Raw genomic sequence first — 17,859 nt, 5'->3', positions numbered from 1 at the left:
TCCCCATTTTACAGGTGAGGCAACTGAAGCATAGCATAGCATAGCATAGGGCAGACAAGTGGCACAGCCAGCATTAGAACTCATGACCTTCTGACTCTCAGGACAGTGCTCTGTCCACTACGCTGTGCAACGTACTGCCCTAAGGGTTTGAGAGTGTGCAACAGAAAAAAAGAGCTCATTCCTTGCCCTCAAGGAGCTTACAATCTTAAGGGTGCCATTCTTCTCAGTGTCCCCGAGAGAGGGCCTCTGCCCCATCTTCTTCTCTGTTTCTCCTCTGTCTTTGCTCTCTCTTTTCTCTGTCTCTCTCCTCTCTCTCTCCTCTGTCTCTCCTCTGCCTCACTCTCTCCTTGCACTGTCCTGGCTCTGCCCATCTCTACGGGCCTGTGTTTCCCTAACAAGTCCTTAAGCCTTTGTAGAGGGCCTGGGTAAGAATGACCGTCATGCTTGTCAGCCTTCTACCTGTGGCGTGGCCTAGTTGCCTAGCAGAAGCCTTCCCTGCTGCTGCCTTCGAGAGACGGCACTCCTCCATCGCTCTTGGGTTCAGAGATGCCCCAGGAATCTCGTTCAAGAGGCACAGAACAAATGCCTTCTCCGGAAATGCTCCTTGCCGGGGACCAAGCAGGCCAGCTTCCCCATCAGCTTGAACCAGAATGTCGAGCTGGGAAAGGCCGGTTTTCCCAGCTCACACCCGGTGGGATACAATTGGGCATTCTTCCATTCCGCCAGTGGGTCTCTTGGATGTCCCGTCGACTCTCTGGTAGGGATTCCCCAAATACGATGGAGACACACACATTTTTGGGTTGTTACAGGGTGTGGGTAGTTCCCCATGGATTTCAGCTTGCCCAGTCCCAGAGATGGGTCCAGAAGTGAAAGGGAACATACACGAAAAGGGCAGCCAAGTGATTATTCTGGCAATTTGATTCCCTTGGGGCTAGCCTCTGCAGGATAAATGCCTTTTGTACTGATTTTGGCCCTCACTGTCTGCCTGAGGTGCAGGATGGATGAGATTTTTTTTAGGCCAGGTTAGCCAGAGAAGCTTGCTGGCATCAGTATCCCAGCAGTCACCACTCCGGGCAGTGGCATGAAAACTCGTACTTCACTGGAGTTTTTTAGACCACGATCAGGGAGAGAATGGGGAGGGAGGAGAGACTGGGTTAAGCAAGGCACCGGGCTCAAACCCAGGCTAACACCCAGATTCATCACAACCGGACTCGCAACCTGGTTCGTCACATCTGGACTCACGCTCGGCATGGTGTAGTAGTTAGACCACAGGCCTGAGAGTCAGAAAGTCATGAGTTCTAATCCCGGCTCCACCACTTGTCTACTGTGTGACCTTGGACAAGTCACTTCATTTCTCTGGGCCTCAGTTCCCTCATTTGTAAAATGGGGATTAAGACTGTGAGCCCTGTGGGGTACAGGGACTGTGTCCAAACAGATTTGTAAGCACTTAACAAATGACATTATTATTATTATTGTTGTTGTTATTATCACACCCGGGTTCATCACAGCAGGGCTTAAAGCCAGGCTTATCACAGCTGAACTCACACCCAAGCCTCAGGGGACCCAACTTGGCCATATTTTCCCCAAAGTTCCCTTCCTTCACACTTGTCCCCTCCGTTTTGTTTCAGGCCTATTCTGACTCCGTTGCCACTTTTTTCCCCAATCCCTTTCCTTCCTTCAGGGAAGTAGCAAAGACAGAACTGGATTTTGAGGGGGTTCTGGATTTGGCAATGGTACAACCCCAGTAATCCTGATAATTCCAAGTGCTTCATACAGTGCTCTGCACACAGTCAGCGCTCAATAAGTGTGATTGAATGAATGACTGAATAATGTTTTTTGTTAAATGCTTACTATGTGCCCGGCACTGTTCTAAGCACTGGGGTAGATGCAAGATAATCAGGTTGGATACAACCTGTCCCACATGGGGCTCACAGTCTCAATCCCCATTTTATAGATTAGGGAACTGAGGTACTGAGAAATGAAGTGATTTGCCCAAGGTGTCACAGCAGAAAAATGGCAGAGGTAATAATAATAATGGCATTTGTTAAGCGCTTACTATGTGCAAAGCACTGTTCTAACCACTGGGGAGGATACAAGGTGATCCGGTTGTCCCATGTGGGGCTCACAATCTTAATCCCCATTTTACAGATGAGGTAACTGAGGCCCAGAGAATGTAAGTGACTTGTCCAAAGTCACACAGCTGATAAGCGGCGGAGCTGGGATTTGAACCCATGATCTCTGACTCCCAAGCCTGTGCTCTTTCCACTGAGCCACGCTGCTTCAAACCCAGGTCCTTCTGAAGTCCAGGCCTGAGCTCATTCCACCCCGCAGCATCCCCAATGCAGACTCTCCCTCACTTCCCACAGTGCCTTGCCTCATACACTTCTCTGATTAGCGAATGTGTCTGCTAATTTTGTTGGATTTTCCTCGCCTAAATGCTCAGTACAGTTCTTCACACAGTAAGTGCTCAGTAAATACCATTGATTAGCTCCTGGCAGTTTTGCAGTTGAGGCCTCAGGCCCCCACAGCTGGATCCCAGGAGCAGCCCTGGGATGCAGAGAACCAGAATCCCAGTGGTTGCCACTGTCTACTCAGTTGGGCCAGACCCAGGCTCAAGCTGGGGCTATTTGAGGCATCGTCCCATACGCAGGTAGAGCAGGGGGGCAAGGGATGGCAGGAAAGCTCATTAAAGGCACAGAAGACACCTAGAGAGATACCAGAATGCGCCCACTGGGATTGGCACTGCCAGCCTGGCCCTCAGTCTTCCAGTGCAGAGATAGGCCAATACCTTTTTTTCGTGGCAGTCGAATCTCTTTGCCTTTAAGGCCACTGATTTGTTCTCATGAAGATGTGTGGCTGAAGAGGACTCTTGAGCTTCCTTACTGACTCGAGGTTGATTGTCAGCTGATGTTGAGGATGCTGACAACTTCTCCCTGTCCCTGTCTGGCCAGGGCTCCAGGTTCGGTCCCCAGGGTAGCCACGGGCATGTGCGCTCAGAGGCAGGGATGGGAAAAGCCTCCACCTGGCCAGGGGTTTCGGGGATGTATCCATCCCTCCTTCTCTCCCCTCCCCATCACAAACTCCTTTCTCCCTCTTTCCCCTTCTTCTCCCCTCCTATCCCTCTTTCCCTCCTCCCCTCACCCTCCATCATTTCAGAGAAGATCCGCTCATCTGGTGTCATCATGGTAACTTGTGGCAAATCAGGAGGCCATTGCTTAGGATGATCCCCTCACAATACAGCAGAGACCCTTGTCGGAAAATAGCCAGGAATTCCAGAGGAGACATTTGGTCATTCAGACCAGCCACTCAGGGGCATGAGAATCTGTTTCCCTGCCCACGGGTTTGTCTGGCAGTGGGTGGATTCATGCCATGCGATCCCCGGGTATAGCTAGCACCTCTCTCAGAGGCGGGGAGCGTGGTCACTTTGGGGTGATTTATGGAACTGGATGCTAGAAGGCTGAGCATCACAGGGTTCCCCATAAACTGACTCAGAAGTACCTCCTTGGCTCTGCCCCAGGGGAAAAGTGAAGCAGAGATGATAAACTCTTTGGATACACCCCAAATCAATCTGTTCTATCTACTGAGAGCACCAGATTAAATAGTTGGGAGAGGGCAGTGCCAGAGAGTTGGTAGACATGATCCCTGCCCTCAGAGAGTTTCTGGATCAGAGCGGGAGGCAGACGGGAGAAGAAACTGCTGATGAATTTGGACATAAGTGTGGTGAAAATCAAAGAAGATCAAAATCAAATTTGCATCCTGGAAGGCTGTTGCCCTGAGTCACCTCTTGGAAAGCAGCACTTGAAAGCTCAAGAAGTCTATACTTTCATCGAGCATTCATTCAGTCATACTTATTGAGTGCTTACTATGGGCAGATCACTGTACTAAGTGCTTGGGAGACAATAAACAGATCCAAAAGTACCGCCCTGACTCTGCTCCATGGGCCAAGTGAAGCGGAGTCAGCCTACTTTCCTGGGACCAGGCCTCCAGGCAACACAAATCCCATTTTGGGGTGGGGGGTGGTGTTTTTTTTTATCTATTAATCATATTTATTGAACATTTACTGTATGCAGACCACTGTACTAAGCACTTGGGAGAATAAAATATAATAGAGTTGGTAGATGTGTTTTCTGCCCACAACGAGCTTACACTCTAGAGGGGGAGACAGACTTTAATAGAAATACATGATTGATGGTTATATATGGTATTTGCTGAGGACTTACTATGTGCCAGGCACTGTATTCAGCACTGGGGTATATATAAGCTAATCGGGTTGTACACAGTCCTTGTCCCACGTGGGGTTCACAGTCTTAATCCCCATTTTACAGATGAGGGAACTGAGGCCCAGAGAAGTGAAGTGACTTGCCAAAGTTCACACAGCAGACAAGGGGCAGAGCCAAGATTAAAACCCAGGTCCTTCAGACTCCCAGGCCCGGGCTCTATGCATTAATAATTATAATAATAATAATAATGGCATTTATTAAGTGCTTACTATGTGCAAAGCACTGTTCTAAGCACTGGGGAGGTTACAAGGTGACCAGGTTGTCCCACGTGGGGCTCAAAGTCTTAATCCCCATTTTACAGATGAGGTAACTGAGGCACAGGGAAGTTAAGTGACTTGCCCAAAGTCACACAGCTGACAAGTGGCAGAGCTGGGATTTGAACCCATGACCTCTGACTCCAAAGCCCGTGCTCTTTCCAATGAGCCATGCTGCTTCTCATTAGGCCATGCTGCTTCTCATCCTGTTGGTCAGTCAATCAATCCATTGTATTTAAAGAGCACTGACTGTGTGCAGAGCACTGAACTACACCCTTGCACTTTAACAGTATAACAGACACATTTCCTGCCCACAAAGAGTTTAGGCCCTGGTTCCCTTTAGAAATGTTCTATCAACTCTCTGGGAGCCTGAAAAGTTTTGAGTTAGCTCCTCAGGTTTCTTTCTGGGTCAGCCACCTGGAAGCAGTCGGTCAATCAATCATATTTTTTGAGCTCCTACTGTGTGCAGAGCACTGTACTAAGCGCTTATGAGAGTGCAATACAACAAATAACAGACACATTTCCTGCCCACAGTGAGCTTACAGTCTAGAAGGGAAGCAGTTTAATGGTGTGGGAAAAGCCAATCCAGAGAAGATGAGAAGTGGTCATCCAAATGGAGTATCACCAGATGATGATCATTTGCCTCAATTCCCAAATAATCACTGACAAATAAGGGCAAAAATCCGGGTTCCAAGAGTTCAAATGGGAGTTGTGGCCCTCTGTTTCTTTTCCGGTTCCGACTCCTAATTTCGAGAATTTCCAGTGGGTTGACTTGAGCTCAGGAAACAACTACTGGTCCTTTAGCACCGACTGAAGCCTATCTGGGTTAACCAACCACTCTCCCTCACAGGTGGAGTGAGTTCATTCCAAGGGAAAAGACCCCAGGGTGGGAAAATCCCCATCCAAAGAGAGCGTGTCAGCCCAGGGAGCCAGTCCCTCAGAGAAAGCTCTCCCACTAATCAATTCTCCAGGAAAATGCACTTCACACCGAGCTGCACGCAAGCATTGGCCACAGACCCTCCCCCTCGACCACACCCTCCGACCCCGATTCTGTGTCCCATCACCAAAATAACCTTCCCAAGAGACACCCGAGTGCCCCGGTGCCTCGGTTTCTCCTTTCGGATGGTGTTGAATGAAGCCCTTGCATGGTGTGTTTGATGCCTTGCATGAAAAAGGAGTCATGCAAGGCCAGGTCCCTTCTGCATGCCGCTTAATGAATGTTTTTCCTTTTCTCTCCTTCCCTGTCCTGTGCTTTCAGAAGACAACTATGTGGAAGGTGGGTGCTCTCTACCTTATTTTCTTCGACTTTCTTGATTTTTCGAACTTTCATGTCTTAGTATTTGAATGGTCCCCTGGTGCTGGTCGCGGAGAGTCTCATTCCTTTCAGAAAGTTGGTAGGAATGCCAAGGGTCAACTTCCTTATGGAGCATACCCAATCCTGCCTTGGCTCCTTCACCTGTGGGCACAACTCTCCCATATGGATCGCTTCTGCCCTGGTGTTTAGAATGAAAAAGCAAGTCCCAAGATGCATCTTTATGAGAAAACCCTTCCTTCCCCTGGCCAGAGAATGTGCAAAACCAGATACATTCTCTGGGCTTAAATGGTCCTTTAAAAAGCCCATTCCCCCTTTTCGGCTGGAAGTAACCGGTGTCACTTTCTTTGGAGTCCCGAGGTTTAGGTGTAGGTGCTTTGCCCCGGGAAACTCAGCAGAAAATAATCAAGTCCGATGACTAAGAGCCATATGGCCTCGGTGGGCAAGAAAATGTGCCTGAAAACAGAAAATTGAGCAGGGGATACTAAAGCCCAGGCCTGAAACTGGTGTGTGTATGTGGAAGATCGGGTGTCACCTCACCTAAAGCTTCCATGAGTTATTAAAGTGGTGTTTAATACAGCTCTGTTGCTCTGAGCATCCCGTTTCACCACTGAAAATCTGTATTTCCAGAGCATTTTGACACAATGGAGAATTACTGCCTGAGTCGTAGCTTTAAACACCTCCATCTGGAAAATAGAGCATCATGAACAAAGAGCATTTGGATTCAAACCCATCGCTCTACTGACCGCGGCTCTGAGCATAGAGATGGAAAGGTCAAAGGTCTTCGGTCAGTCAATCATATTTATTGAGGACTTGTGGTTAGACCACTGTACTGACGGCTTGGGAGAGTACAAGAACAGAGTTGGTAGATACGTTCCCAGCCCACAAGGAGCTTACCGTCTAGAGGGGGAGACAGATGTTAATAGGAATGAATAAATGATGAATATGGACAAAAGTGCTATGGGGCTGATGGGGGGTGAAATATGAGTAAATGCAAGGGTAATGCAAAAGAGAGCAGAAGAACAGAAAAGGAGGGTGGCTTTCCGGTAGAGTTGCAGATTGAGGTGTCCACCATACAGTTTCCCAATATTTATGGTCCACAGTTCACCTGCCATTGATATTCAGAGGTTCGCAGAGCTTCTCAGTCCAGAAAACTCAAGACATTTTTTTCCAATTGCAATACGTCACCACCCAATTACCAAAAACCTCTAATGTGTCCCGATGGGCGGACACTGAAATGACCAAGGCCACCCGTCAAGGGAGCCTCCAGTTATTGTCTGCATTTCATTCAAAAAGGAAAGCCAGCAGTTCATTTAACATTCCAGCTGGAACAACACTAAGATGGACGAAAGCAAGAAAGATTAATGTAAAATCTCCCCTCTCCTGCAGATGCTATTAAAATTGCTCAAATCATCCTCCGCCTTATCTGAACCCCATGAGTTAATGTTAGCAGGGCCCTCATAATCCCCGCTTTTAGCCACGTCAATTCCAAAATTGCCCTTTCATCTACCTTATCTCTTTGGTATAGCCTACAGTGCTCTGCTCATAGTGAGCACTCAGTAAATGCCATCGATGATTTCCTCCCAGTCTGATGTGTTTCGGAGTGCACCTCGGCGTGGAGTCAGAATGTGGCTTTGGACCCAGAGTGTGATGGTTTCATTTTGGTGCTGGGTGCCACCCTGTGATTTGGTGGTGCACATTTCCAAAACAGGCAGAAACAAACCCCAAAAACAACCTTTTCAACCTGGTGCAGGGCCACCAGACAGAATCAAGCTCTTTCAACAGTGCTTTGCCCCCGGCAAACGCTCAGAAAATACCACTGATTGATTGACTGGCTGCCTAGGAGCTTTTCACTGGATCCCATTCACCTGTTTTCCCCCCTGTAGCTTCAGGGTCTTAGACTTCCTGCAGGTTCAGGAGTTCAGGGCGGAGAAATTTGGGCAGACTTCAGTTTTAGTCCACCTATGGAACCGTGCTTACGATCACTGTCCTGTAAAATATGAGTAGTTGGTTTCGGCACATTGCTCTTCTTCCTGCTTGTATTCAGTTCTCTCAGGGCTTCAAGTTAGTCTCTCAAATCATTTGGCATCGCGGCTTCCATCTTGCATGGGCCTTTGATGACATGCAAGGGCTTATGCTCCTCTCAAAGTGATGGTGATGGTATTTGTTAAGCACTTACTATGTGCCAAGCAAGGTTTTAAGCAGCTGGGGTAGATACAAAGTCTTCAGGTTGTCCCTTGTGGGGCTCACAGTCTTCATCCCCTTTTTCCAAATAAGGGAACTGAGGCCCAGAGAAGTGAAGTACAGTGCTCTGCACACAGCAAGCGCTCAATAAATATGGTTGATTGATTGATTGATTGAAGTGACTTTCTCAATGTCACACAGCAGACAAGTGGTGGAGTCAGGTTGAGAACCCATGTCCTCTGACTCTCAAGCCAGAGCTCTTGCCACTAAGCCATGTGGCTTCTAACTTACTCCCAGGGGCAACTTCAAACACTGGGAGAATTGGCACCAATGTAAATAACTCCCTCTGAGAAGGAATCATTAGCATTGTCATTCAGTACAGTGACCAACCGCACTTCAAAATGTAAATTGAAATAATGCAGCCTGAGAAAAATTGAGGGTGATCTTCCAGCCCCTGGTACCAAGTGTGTGACAAATCTATTTTAATTCGATACCCAGTTTCTCCTGGCACTGCAAAAGTCTCACCCCCAAGCTCTGGCTGTTGTATACATTACCTACAATGTAGACTAGGTCACACAGGATGAAAAAAGTTACTCTGTTCAGGTTCCTTCCTCCACGACTTGATTTTCATCCCCGTTTAAATTGGGGTATATATTTCCTGTTTGGGGGACAGAGGTGAGGAGGTCCCAGCGAATCCCCCAAGTCCTTTAGACAGCAGCAGAATCCAACATCAAAAGAGATGGTGTGAATCGTCTTTCTTGAATCCAGACCAAGTCGTAGAAAATGGAAGTCAGCTGGCTGCCAGAGTTCCCCTGTCTCTATCTTGAATGACCTCCCGGGGCAGCTCAGGGAAAACCTGACCATGTGCTTTCACTCAGTGGAGCAGGAGCAGGGCATCCGGAGAGGGAAAATCCCCATACATCCAAACTTCCCGCCTCCCCTGTATCCCCTCCCCTGCACTTGCTGATCCTAGAGCCTGCCACGCCCAGCAGAAATAGACTTCCGCTCAAATCCAGGGAGAAAGTTAGACGTTCTTTGAATAATGAAAGGGAAAGCATTAGATTGACTGCTCTTTCTTTGCCGCACCAACCCTTTCATGCTGAGATTACATCTGTGTCATCCTTTCCGGAAAAAGAACTGAATTGAATGTGGTTAGCTTAGAAGTCAGAGAATAAAGACCCAAGTAGATAAGTCCATGCATTTTTCAAGTCAGCAAAGTCGTTAAGTGGCTTCTCCTCGGAATTCATTAGGGCCCGTTCGAATCTGGCCCAGGGCGACTAAAGCAAGGATTTCATAGTAAATTATAAATTTGCAACTGCACGTCAAATACTTTGGGAAGAGAGAAACAGTCTTAATTCTATTAGCATGTGCTTCACCCAAACAAGGAGACATCTCGGCATTATCATTTTCAGTGTGACTAAGATTTTCTTTTCATTTCTTTTCCTTTCTATTTTCTCTTTTCTGTAATGATGAAACGGCTCATTTTTGACGAGGGGAAAAAGATCAGACCCAGCCCATGTTTCAGGTTCCATTCCTTTGGGTTTTGGAATGTCATCTAATCGCCGATGAATGACAAGCCCTTACTGGCAGGTGCAGCCAGAAGGATGCCCAACAGATGATTCAGCCAAACGCAGCCACCAAATTGTGCTTCCAGACACCCGCAACCCCTTCTAACCGGGACTCGGAAATGGAGGGGGGGAAACAAAAAGATGTTTTTTGATCCCCTCCCACCCCAAGATGTAGGCATCTCCTAGGAAACCGATGCCTGTCACAGACCATTTTTTCTGTCACCGTGACAACCCCGTCTTCCCGTGCTCCCTTGTTGTTTGCTGACTGTGCTCTTGTTTCCCTTCAAGGTCTGGCGCACCTGATGATGGGCGACCAAGGTATGGGCTCTGTTCCTTTTCCACTCCGCTTTCATTGTTTCTTCTTGTTCGGTAGCAGCTTCAACTCCATTGCAGTGATGGATGGAATAATGCTTGCGTGCTCTGTGGCTGCCCGGGATTACATGGTTTCATTCCCGTGGTCTGTCATTTTTGGTGGGGATTCGTTTTTTTTTTTCCCTTGGAATTTTTCTTTAATTTTTTATTTTTTGGTTGGTCGTTCATTTGCTCCTTAAACCCGCATCCCCCTCCCCACCCACCCACTAGCAGTGTAATAACCGCAAAGACATGAGGCAGATTAGAAACATGATGGAGAGGGACCCAAGCATCGGTGAGCCGGTCTGATCACGGTTCATGGTGTTGAGAAAGCGCCAGGGCCCACCCAAGATCATGCGTGCACGAAGAGGCTCAGGATATCCTGGGGGTCCCGTGAAGAATCCACTGGCATTACTGCATGGCTGACGGGGATCCCAGATAACGCAGCTGCTCCTGGCTTCTGGAATGCTGAGCCTTGCCACCCCGCTCCTTGAAATCTCCCCAGCCATCGCCGAACTCTTTGCAGTATCGCCCGCTGAGCCTGCATGGGGTCTTCCGAGTTTCCGTGTGCATGTCTGCGATGGAAAAATCAAAACCAGAATTGCCGATGGGATCGTAGACCCATCTGTACTTCCCGACTACTTTATTTTTTATTCTCCGTCTCCTTTCATTGTCAGCTTCTCGTTCCTTCACATCTAGTCTCGATCCTTATTGTTGTTTCTCTCTCCTTTATTCTCTTTGTCCGGAAACGCTTTCTTCATGGAACCATTCCATCAAACCCATAGGTAAAAGTAAAGGTATTACATGATTTTTCTTTCCTTTTATTGCCCCCCCACCCCAACCCTGCCTGTGTAATTGACAGTCTGTCTGAGCAATGCAAGTGTCTGTAGATGTGTTTGTGTTGGGGCTGTGTAAAGTAAGGTAGGTATATATGTTTGGTTTACGCTTCCTGGCAATAAGGTAAGGAGAAAACAGCCATCCATACGTTTCCTGTCTCTGGAAGGTGTTTTGGTTTTTCGGTTTTGTGTGTCCTTTCTGTTCTCGATATGGCATAGAGTCTAAACTTTCCAGAGGGGGTGTCTAAATGTGCAGTTGAAGTAATGAACATAATCAGGCATCTGCCATGACCGCAGGTACAGATGTTCTTTATTGTCAGTTAACGCAGATTGAAGCTGTCAGGGGTCCCCGGCAGGCCTCGCTTACCCAAGTCTCTGCTTAGGGCCTCGTTTCTGCTTACCCGGAGATGTCATTGTTCCCTGGAGTGGCAGTGGGAAAGACAGATGTGGGGAAAGGTGTGTGGTGCCCCTTCTTCCCTCCTCAACCCCCACAAAAAAAGATTTTTTAAAAAATTTCTGTTTTGAGTCCTAATCCAACAATCAGGTGTCTGCCCTCGGGTAAGTCATTCCGTGGACTCATTTGCATGACTGGCAGGTGCGTGAGCCAACTCTTGTGGGGCTTTGGCTGTTCCACAGGAGGGTTTGAGGCTCCCTCCTTCGAATTCAGTCATTTTCGCTATTTGCCACTGAAGAGACGCAGTTTGTTAGATGACGTGCAGCCACGCTAAACCCATAGAACCGCTTCGCTCTTCATAATTTGGAAAACCAATACTTCTCAAGGAGAGGGGTCATGGAGCCTCCGCCTCTGGGTAGTTTTGATGCAGGCAGCGCTATCCCATCTGCCTTTGGTTCACTTCTTCTTTTGACCCTAAAGCTTGACGTTTTCAAGATAATGGAAATGCACTGCCCCAGACCTTTAGACCTCCAGCCCCTGGGATGTCCCGCCCACCTGAATGTTTCCATTGGAAAAGGAAGCATGGGCCCAGAAAGACACCCGACCTCACCCCTGGGAGGGATGAGTGGGAAGACTATAGCCAGTGGCCACGTGTTCTCATAGTTGGTATTTTTGTCGGCGTTCTTGCAGGATGCGTGTTGGGGTATGGTGCTCACCATCATTGCATCCCATCTCAGGGGCATGATCGCCAGTCGGGAAGAGGCACCCACTCTTGAGGTGCCCCTGGCATTGTCCACTGAAGTCATCTTTCAATATGGAGGGCAACAGGGGCCTGATTTTCAGTGGAGGCTTTCTTTGGACACCTGGCAGATCTTAGCAGAGGCTCCGAGGATGGAAGTTGAAAGCAACGCAACGGGAGACGGTGGGGGGAGGGGAGGGCAGCCACCAGCATTCCGTAATGGAATTCCCAACCAAAACCTGATGGGGGAATCATTCATTTTTCTGTCTGCATCGATACGTGCTCTTTCGCAACTAAAGCACCAGTGCCATCTAACCTGGTAATTATACGCCCGCTCCTACCATACTTTTAACATGTCAGATTTTTATTAAATTTATCCTGTTTATGTGGGTGTATTGAGCCTTAAATAGTCACTTCAAAAGGTTTCCGCTCAAATTTATTACAGTAATCTAATTGATTCTAGAGGCAAGGGCTGGACTCGGGTTTCCCTCCGGAGGTTCATTTTTAGAGGAACCTCTCCAATTAGCATGAGCCTCATCAGGTCCCAAAATTGATGCCATGGCATCCTCTGGGCCCCAGTGAGCCAAACCGGAATCGCTCAACGAGTGAGTTGCAGAGTCCTTTACCATTTATAGTCGCCGCCCCTTTTCCTTTTTACCAGGAAAATCCCGAGTGCCTTGCTCCCAGTTTAAGACATCCAGTCCCCAAAATGAGTTTTACCAGAAGAATCCTAATGAACCAGCGTGATCTACTGGATAGAACGCAGTCTGGGAGTCAGCAGGACCTGGGTTCTAATCCCGGCTCTGCTCCTTGTCTGCTGTGTGACCTTGGGCAAATCACTTCATTTCTCTATGCCTCAGTTACCATATTTGTAAAATGGGGTTTAAGAGTGGGAGTCCCATGTGGCACTGGGATGTGTCCAACCTGATTAGCTTATATCAACTCTAACATTTAGTAGAATGTCTGGCACTTAGTAAGCACTTAACAAATACAGTTAAAAAAGAAGAAAAAAACAATTGTGCATCCATGTTCCTCAATGCAGGGCGTGGTGTTCGAATATTTACAGCTGTCCCTTATATTTTCAAAGTCTAAGGGGAAAATCACCAGACTGTCCTTTCATATCTTTTGCATTTGAGGGCTGTGATGATGGAGGAATGGTCGATTCAGAGTTTATTCTGGGGCAAATTTGGGCCATCCACCTGTTTCCTTTCTGATGCGTTTTGGGGCAATTATCCAATATTTTGAGACTACATTTTGGAAAAGCTTTTTCAAACGAGCCATTAGTGTCGATATCCCCACATAAATGCATTTATAGAAGACCAAAATGTTTAAAGAATGGCATTTCCAAGGACACGATTCCAAGGTTAAGTATGATGACACTTCTCAGTTGAGATCAAAGCACATGGCTTATAAAATGAGTGATTAGTATCCCAAAGCACCCTGTATCTAAAGAGTTGTTTGTACTAGTCACAACTACAACGTTCCAGTCATCCTCAAAACAGATATGATGCTGAGAGAGCCCCCCAACCCACAGAAAAATTCATTATTTTGTGTTTTATTACTTTTCCCACATTTTACAGGCATTTCTTTCCCTGCTTTCGGCTGATTTCCTCATTGTTGCATTGTTAATAAAGGCATAACTTTGACCTTTGTGAAATCTACCTTGACCATCAGCATAAATGTTTCTTTTAGTTTGCCTTTTTTTCTTTTTAAGTCAAGGAAGGTGCCAGCAGTAAGCAATATGGAATCCCTAAGAAAGTGCGTAATAACGATCTACTCACAAAGGGGCGAACTGAGATGTAGATTTTTACCTTCACTCTCCAAACTCACCTGTCTTCAGTTCTCGTTGTGTCGTGAAATTATTGTCCTTTTTTCCCCCTGCCACAGAGATTAAGTTATATTTAGTCATATGACGCTAGTTAAATCTGCTATCTAGCTAGGATCAAAGCTTTTCTTAGACAATTGACACTTGCCTTGTCGAATGATTGGACTGTGTTTTGGTGTGCGGGAGAGAGAAGAGGTGATTTTGTTTGGGTGCACTAATGTCCGTGTTTACTTCCCGAGGAGCAACAGCACCTGTCTCAGACACTTGACAAGGACTTCTACTACTATTACCATACCTGTAGGTTGGAAACTACCCACCCTCACTCACAAGCCGACCCGTCCTAAAGCTCGCCTTAAGAATTGTGTGTGAATTATGAAGTAGCATCATAGTGTTTACTGAGCCCCTTCTAAGTGCAGTGCACTGTACTAAGCATTTTATTAAATGCCGTAGAAACCCAGGCCATGTTCCCCACCTGTAAAGAGCTTGCACTCTTCCAGGACCATAACCTCTATTTTATTAAGTCTAGTCATTGGGGAGAACTTCCTTCAGCTCCGGCTTTGATCCAGATAAGTTACTTGATCAGTGTGTGTGTGTATGTACATTAATCACCTCTTGCTGTGAGATCCTCTGTCCTGTCATTGTATCTGGCAGTCAGAAAATTTCTGGCATGTTTCCGCCAATGGAAGCTACGCTCTGGGGGAGAGTCAGTTCACCTCTCCACTCACTGCTGAGCAAGTAAATGCAAATTTAATCAGACCTAGAGCACTGTACTTTTTATCGAGTGGTTAGTGTGTGCAGAACAGTGTACTAAGTGCTTGGGACAGAGAGAGAGAGAGTGGGTGAGTGGGTGTGTTTATATTTATATATATATACATATATATTTACATATATATGTCTTATGCCGTCAAGTCATTTCCGACCCATAGTGACACCATGGGCACATCTCTCCCAGAACGCCCCGCTCTCCATCTGCAATCATTCTGGTAGTGGATCCGTAGACTTTGGTAAAAATCCAGAAGTGGTTTACCACTGCCGCCTTCCGCGCAATAAGTCTCCACCTCGACTTTCTCCCAGGCTTCTGCTGCCCAGCACAGGAGTTTTTTATGTTCACAGAATGTACATGTTGTCCTTCGTATTCAAAGAAGACATCACTGACAGCAAAGTGCGCCCATGAGTCCACATGTGGCTAAGAAGGCCAACGCAGGATCCATATTCCCAGCCACACTGGGCACACAATGAAGTTGTCTCTTGATGTGTTGTCAAACTTCTGTTTGCAGTACCTGATGCTTTGGCACTTGAAAAGTTAGAGCTACCTCAGCCTCCAGAGGCACAGCCAGAGAGGCCCTGCCCCAATCCCATTATCTAAGTGACATAGATTCCGTTGAAGACCGGCTTTCAGGACCTATTAGCTCCTCTTGTTAGCAGCGTAGTTTAGCGTCTTACTGTATGCCTTCCCTGTTGGACTGTAAGCTCCCTGAGAGCACAGCTCACGTCCATTCATTCATTCAATCGTATTTAGTGTTTACTGTGTGCAGAACACTGTTCTAAGTGCTTGGGATTGTACTTCTATTGTACTCTCTGAAGCACTTTAATAGAGAAGCAGTGTAGCCTAATGGGAAGATCACGGGCCTAAGAGTCAGAAAGACCTGGGTGCTAATTGAAGCCCCGCCACCTGTCTGCTATGCAATCTTGGGCAAGTCACTTAACTTCTCTGATCCTCAATTACCTCATCTGTAAATGGGTATTAAAACCATGGGCCCCATGAGGGACAGGGACTGTGTCCGACCTGAATAGCTTGTACCTACCCCAGTGCTTAGAAAAGTGCTTCATGCATAGTAAGTGCTTATCAGCTGTCACCGTTAATATTTAATATAGTGCTGTGCACTTATTTAGGGCTCAATAAAAACTTTTGGTTGAATTACACACACGGCCAACACCAGCATGTTAAGAGCCTGACATGTTCTTGCTTGGAAATTGCGTTTGCATGAAATAATGTCCCGGAATAGATACCTCCTATTTGCTCGGTTGTGACCAATTACCACTGATTGAGTCATATCCTCCTACGAGACAAGACATAAACTCTGTGAGCCCAAGACAGCGTCATTAACGAATTACTGCTGCCATTTACTCCGTGGTAGTCTGACAGAGTTAATAACTTCCACAACTGACAAGCCTTTCCAATTCCAATAGGGCTTTGTGTTTGATGAGAATTGGGCTTCTTCCACAGAAAATGAGAGTCACAGACTCTATTACTTTGATATTTAACCTTTTTTGTGGTATTTGTTAAGTCGTTATTCAATTAATAGATCAAAGGCATTGATCGAGCACTTAACATGTGCAGAGCATAGTCTTAAGCGCTTGGGCTAGTACACTGCAATGGAATTAGCAGACATGTTCCCTGCCCATAATAAGCTTAGAGTAAGGAGAGGGAGACCTACTATGTGCCAGGCACTGTACTAAGCGCTGGGGTAGAGAGAAGCAGGTTGGACACAGTACCTGTTCCACGTGGGGCTCACAGTCTTGATCCCTGTTTGGCAAATGAGGTAACCGAGGCCCAGAGAAGTGAAAAGATCTGCCCATGGTCATAGAGCAGACAAGTGGCAGAGTCAGGATTAGAACCCAGGTCCTTCTGTCTCCCAGACCCAGACTCTAGCCACTAGTCATGCTGCTTCTCTTCTCCTTGATATCGAGTTATTTTGGTCTCCAGATTCAAGTCCCAGTCATCCCGTGGCACATCTGGTTTTAGAAACCAACCTGCTCTTGGTGCTCATTTCAGTATGTACAGTTTGCTGCCCATGTATTTGGCGAGCAGAATGCAGAATAATCAATCTAAGGAAGCCAGTTGTTGGGAGCAAAGTGACTGACTCATTCATCCAAATGTATGTTTGGTGGCAGGATGAAATCACTCACCTGAGTATCCCACATGTCCCATAGGCAGGAAAACCATCAAAATATTCATCCTAGGCCCCTGTCCTCAACCACGACAAGGGAATGATTTGAGTACAAAGAAAATCACCCCAAGACCACACCATGCCTTCAGATACTTCACACCTCCTTCCCCACCCTCTCAAGAATGTAGTTATTCTAGAGAGTCCTTCAAAAGAGGGGAAGACTGATTCACTCCAGAAGACACAACAAATGATCCCAATAAAGAGGACTGATGCTTTTCTCTGAAGCGTTCAAGAAGAACGATCACCTTAAAAGGCAGAAGACGCCAAGTGACGGGGCAGAATCCCAGTCTGTCCTTTGTAAATGTGAACTGACTTAGGGTGAATTTCATTCAATGGAGTGAAGACAGCTGAGCCAGGAAGGAGGTGAAAGGTATATTTGAGCAACTAAGAATTCAGTGAGGGGGTCGAGAATGCCTGGATCATTTGCCCCGTATTGGAATCATAAGACAGCCCCCACACTCTGACTCTTCATTTTGGAATTACGTGTGGGTTTTTCGTATAGTAAAGGATCCAGATGTTTAAGGTGGATTCATAATTACTTTGAGAAGAATCAAGACTCTTTTGGCAGGAAAGACTCCACTGTCAATCAATTTTATTTGTTGCTCGCTTACTGTATGCAGAGCCCTGTATTAAGTGCTTGGAAAAGTGCAATATCACAGTATAAAAGAGTTGGTAGACACATCCCTTGCCCACAATGAGCTTACAGGCTAGAGGGGGAGACAAACATTAAAATAAATGAATACATTTTGGATATATACACAAGAGCTGTTGGGCTGAGGGAGAGGTGAATAAAGGTAGCAATTCAAGGTGACGCAGAAGGGAATGGGAGAAGAGGAAAGGAGGGCTTAGTCATGGAAGGCTTTTTGAAGGCAATGTATCTTCAATAAGGCTTTGTAGGGGGGAGAGTAATTGTCATATATGACGAAGGAGGGCGTTTCAGGCCAGAGGTCGGCAACAAGATAGACAAGATTGAGGTACGGTGAGTAGTTTAACAGAGGAGCGAAGTGTGTGGGCTAGCTTGTAGTAGGAAATCATTGAGGTGAGGTGATTGAGTGCTTTGAAGCTGATGGTAAGGAGTTTCCGTCTGATGTGGAAGTGGATGGGCAACCACTGTGTTTCAGCCCCAAACCATTTTGTTTTGCGGCCTAGTGAAAAGGTTATGGTC

General features: G+C 46.8%; 1 protein-coding gene across 21 annotated transcripts in view; it reads left to right on the top strand.

The window, feature by feature from the left end:
- Positions 1 to 17,859, top strand: part of NRXN1 (neurexin 1) — a 683,270-nt gene that overhangs the window by 81,436 nt on the left and 583,975 nt on the right. For 14 of the 21 annotated variants that reach the window (XM_038751823.1, XM_038751826.1, XM_038751816.1 and 11 more), the window contains exons 3-5: positions 5,793 to 5,810; positions 9,887 to 9,916; positions 10,735 to 10,746. The exons of 5 other annotated variants lie outside the window; for them this stretch is intronic. In XM_038751823.1, the coding sequence (XP_038607751.1) occupies positions 5,793 to 5,810; positions 9,887 to 9,916; positions 10,735 to 10,746 (60 nt within the window). The remainder of the gene's footprint in view (positions 1 to 5,792; positions 5,811 to 9,886; positions 9,917 to 10,734; positions 10,747 to 17,859) is intronic. 2 more of the 21 variants (XM_038751812.1, XM_038751817.1) reach the window with 1 other exon arrangement.

This window comes from Tachyglossus aculeatus, chromosome 9 (genome assembly GCF_015852505.1).
Source record: "Tachyglossus aculeatus isolate mTacAcu1 chromosome 9, mTacAcu1.pri, whole genome shotgun sequence".
NCBI classification, from domain to species: Eukaryota; Metazoa; Chordata; class Mammalia; order Monotremata; family Tachyglossidae; genus Tachyglossus; species Tachyglossus aculeatus.
This window is presented reverse-complemented; position numbering and strand designations above follow the sequence as displayed.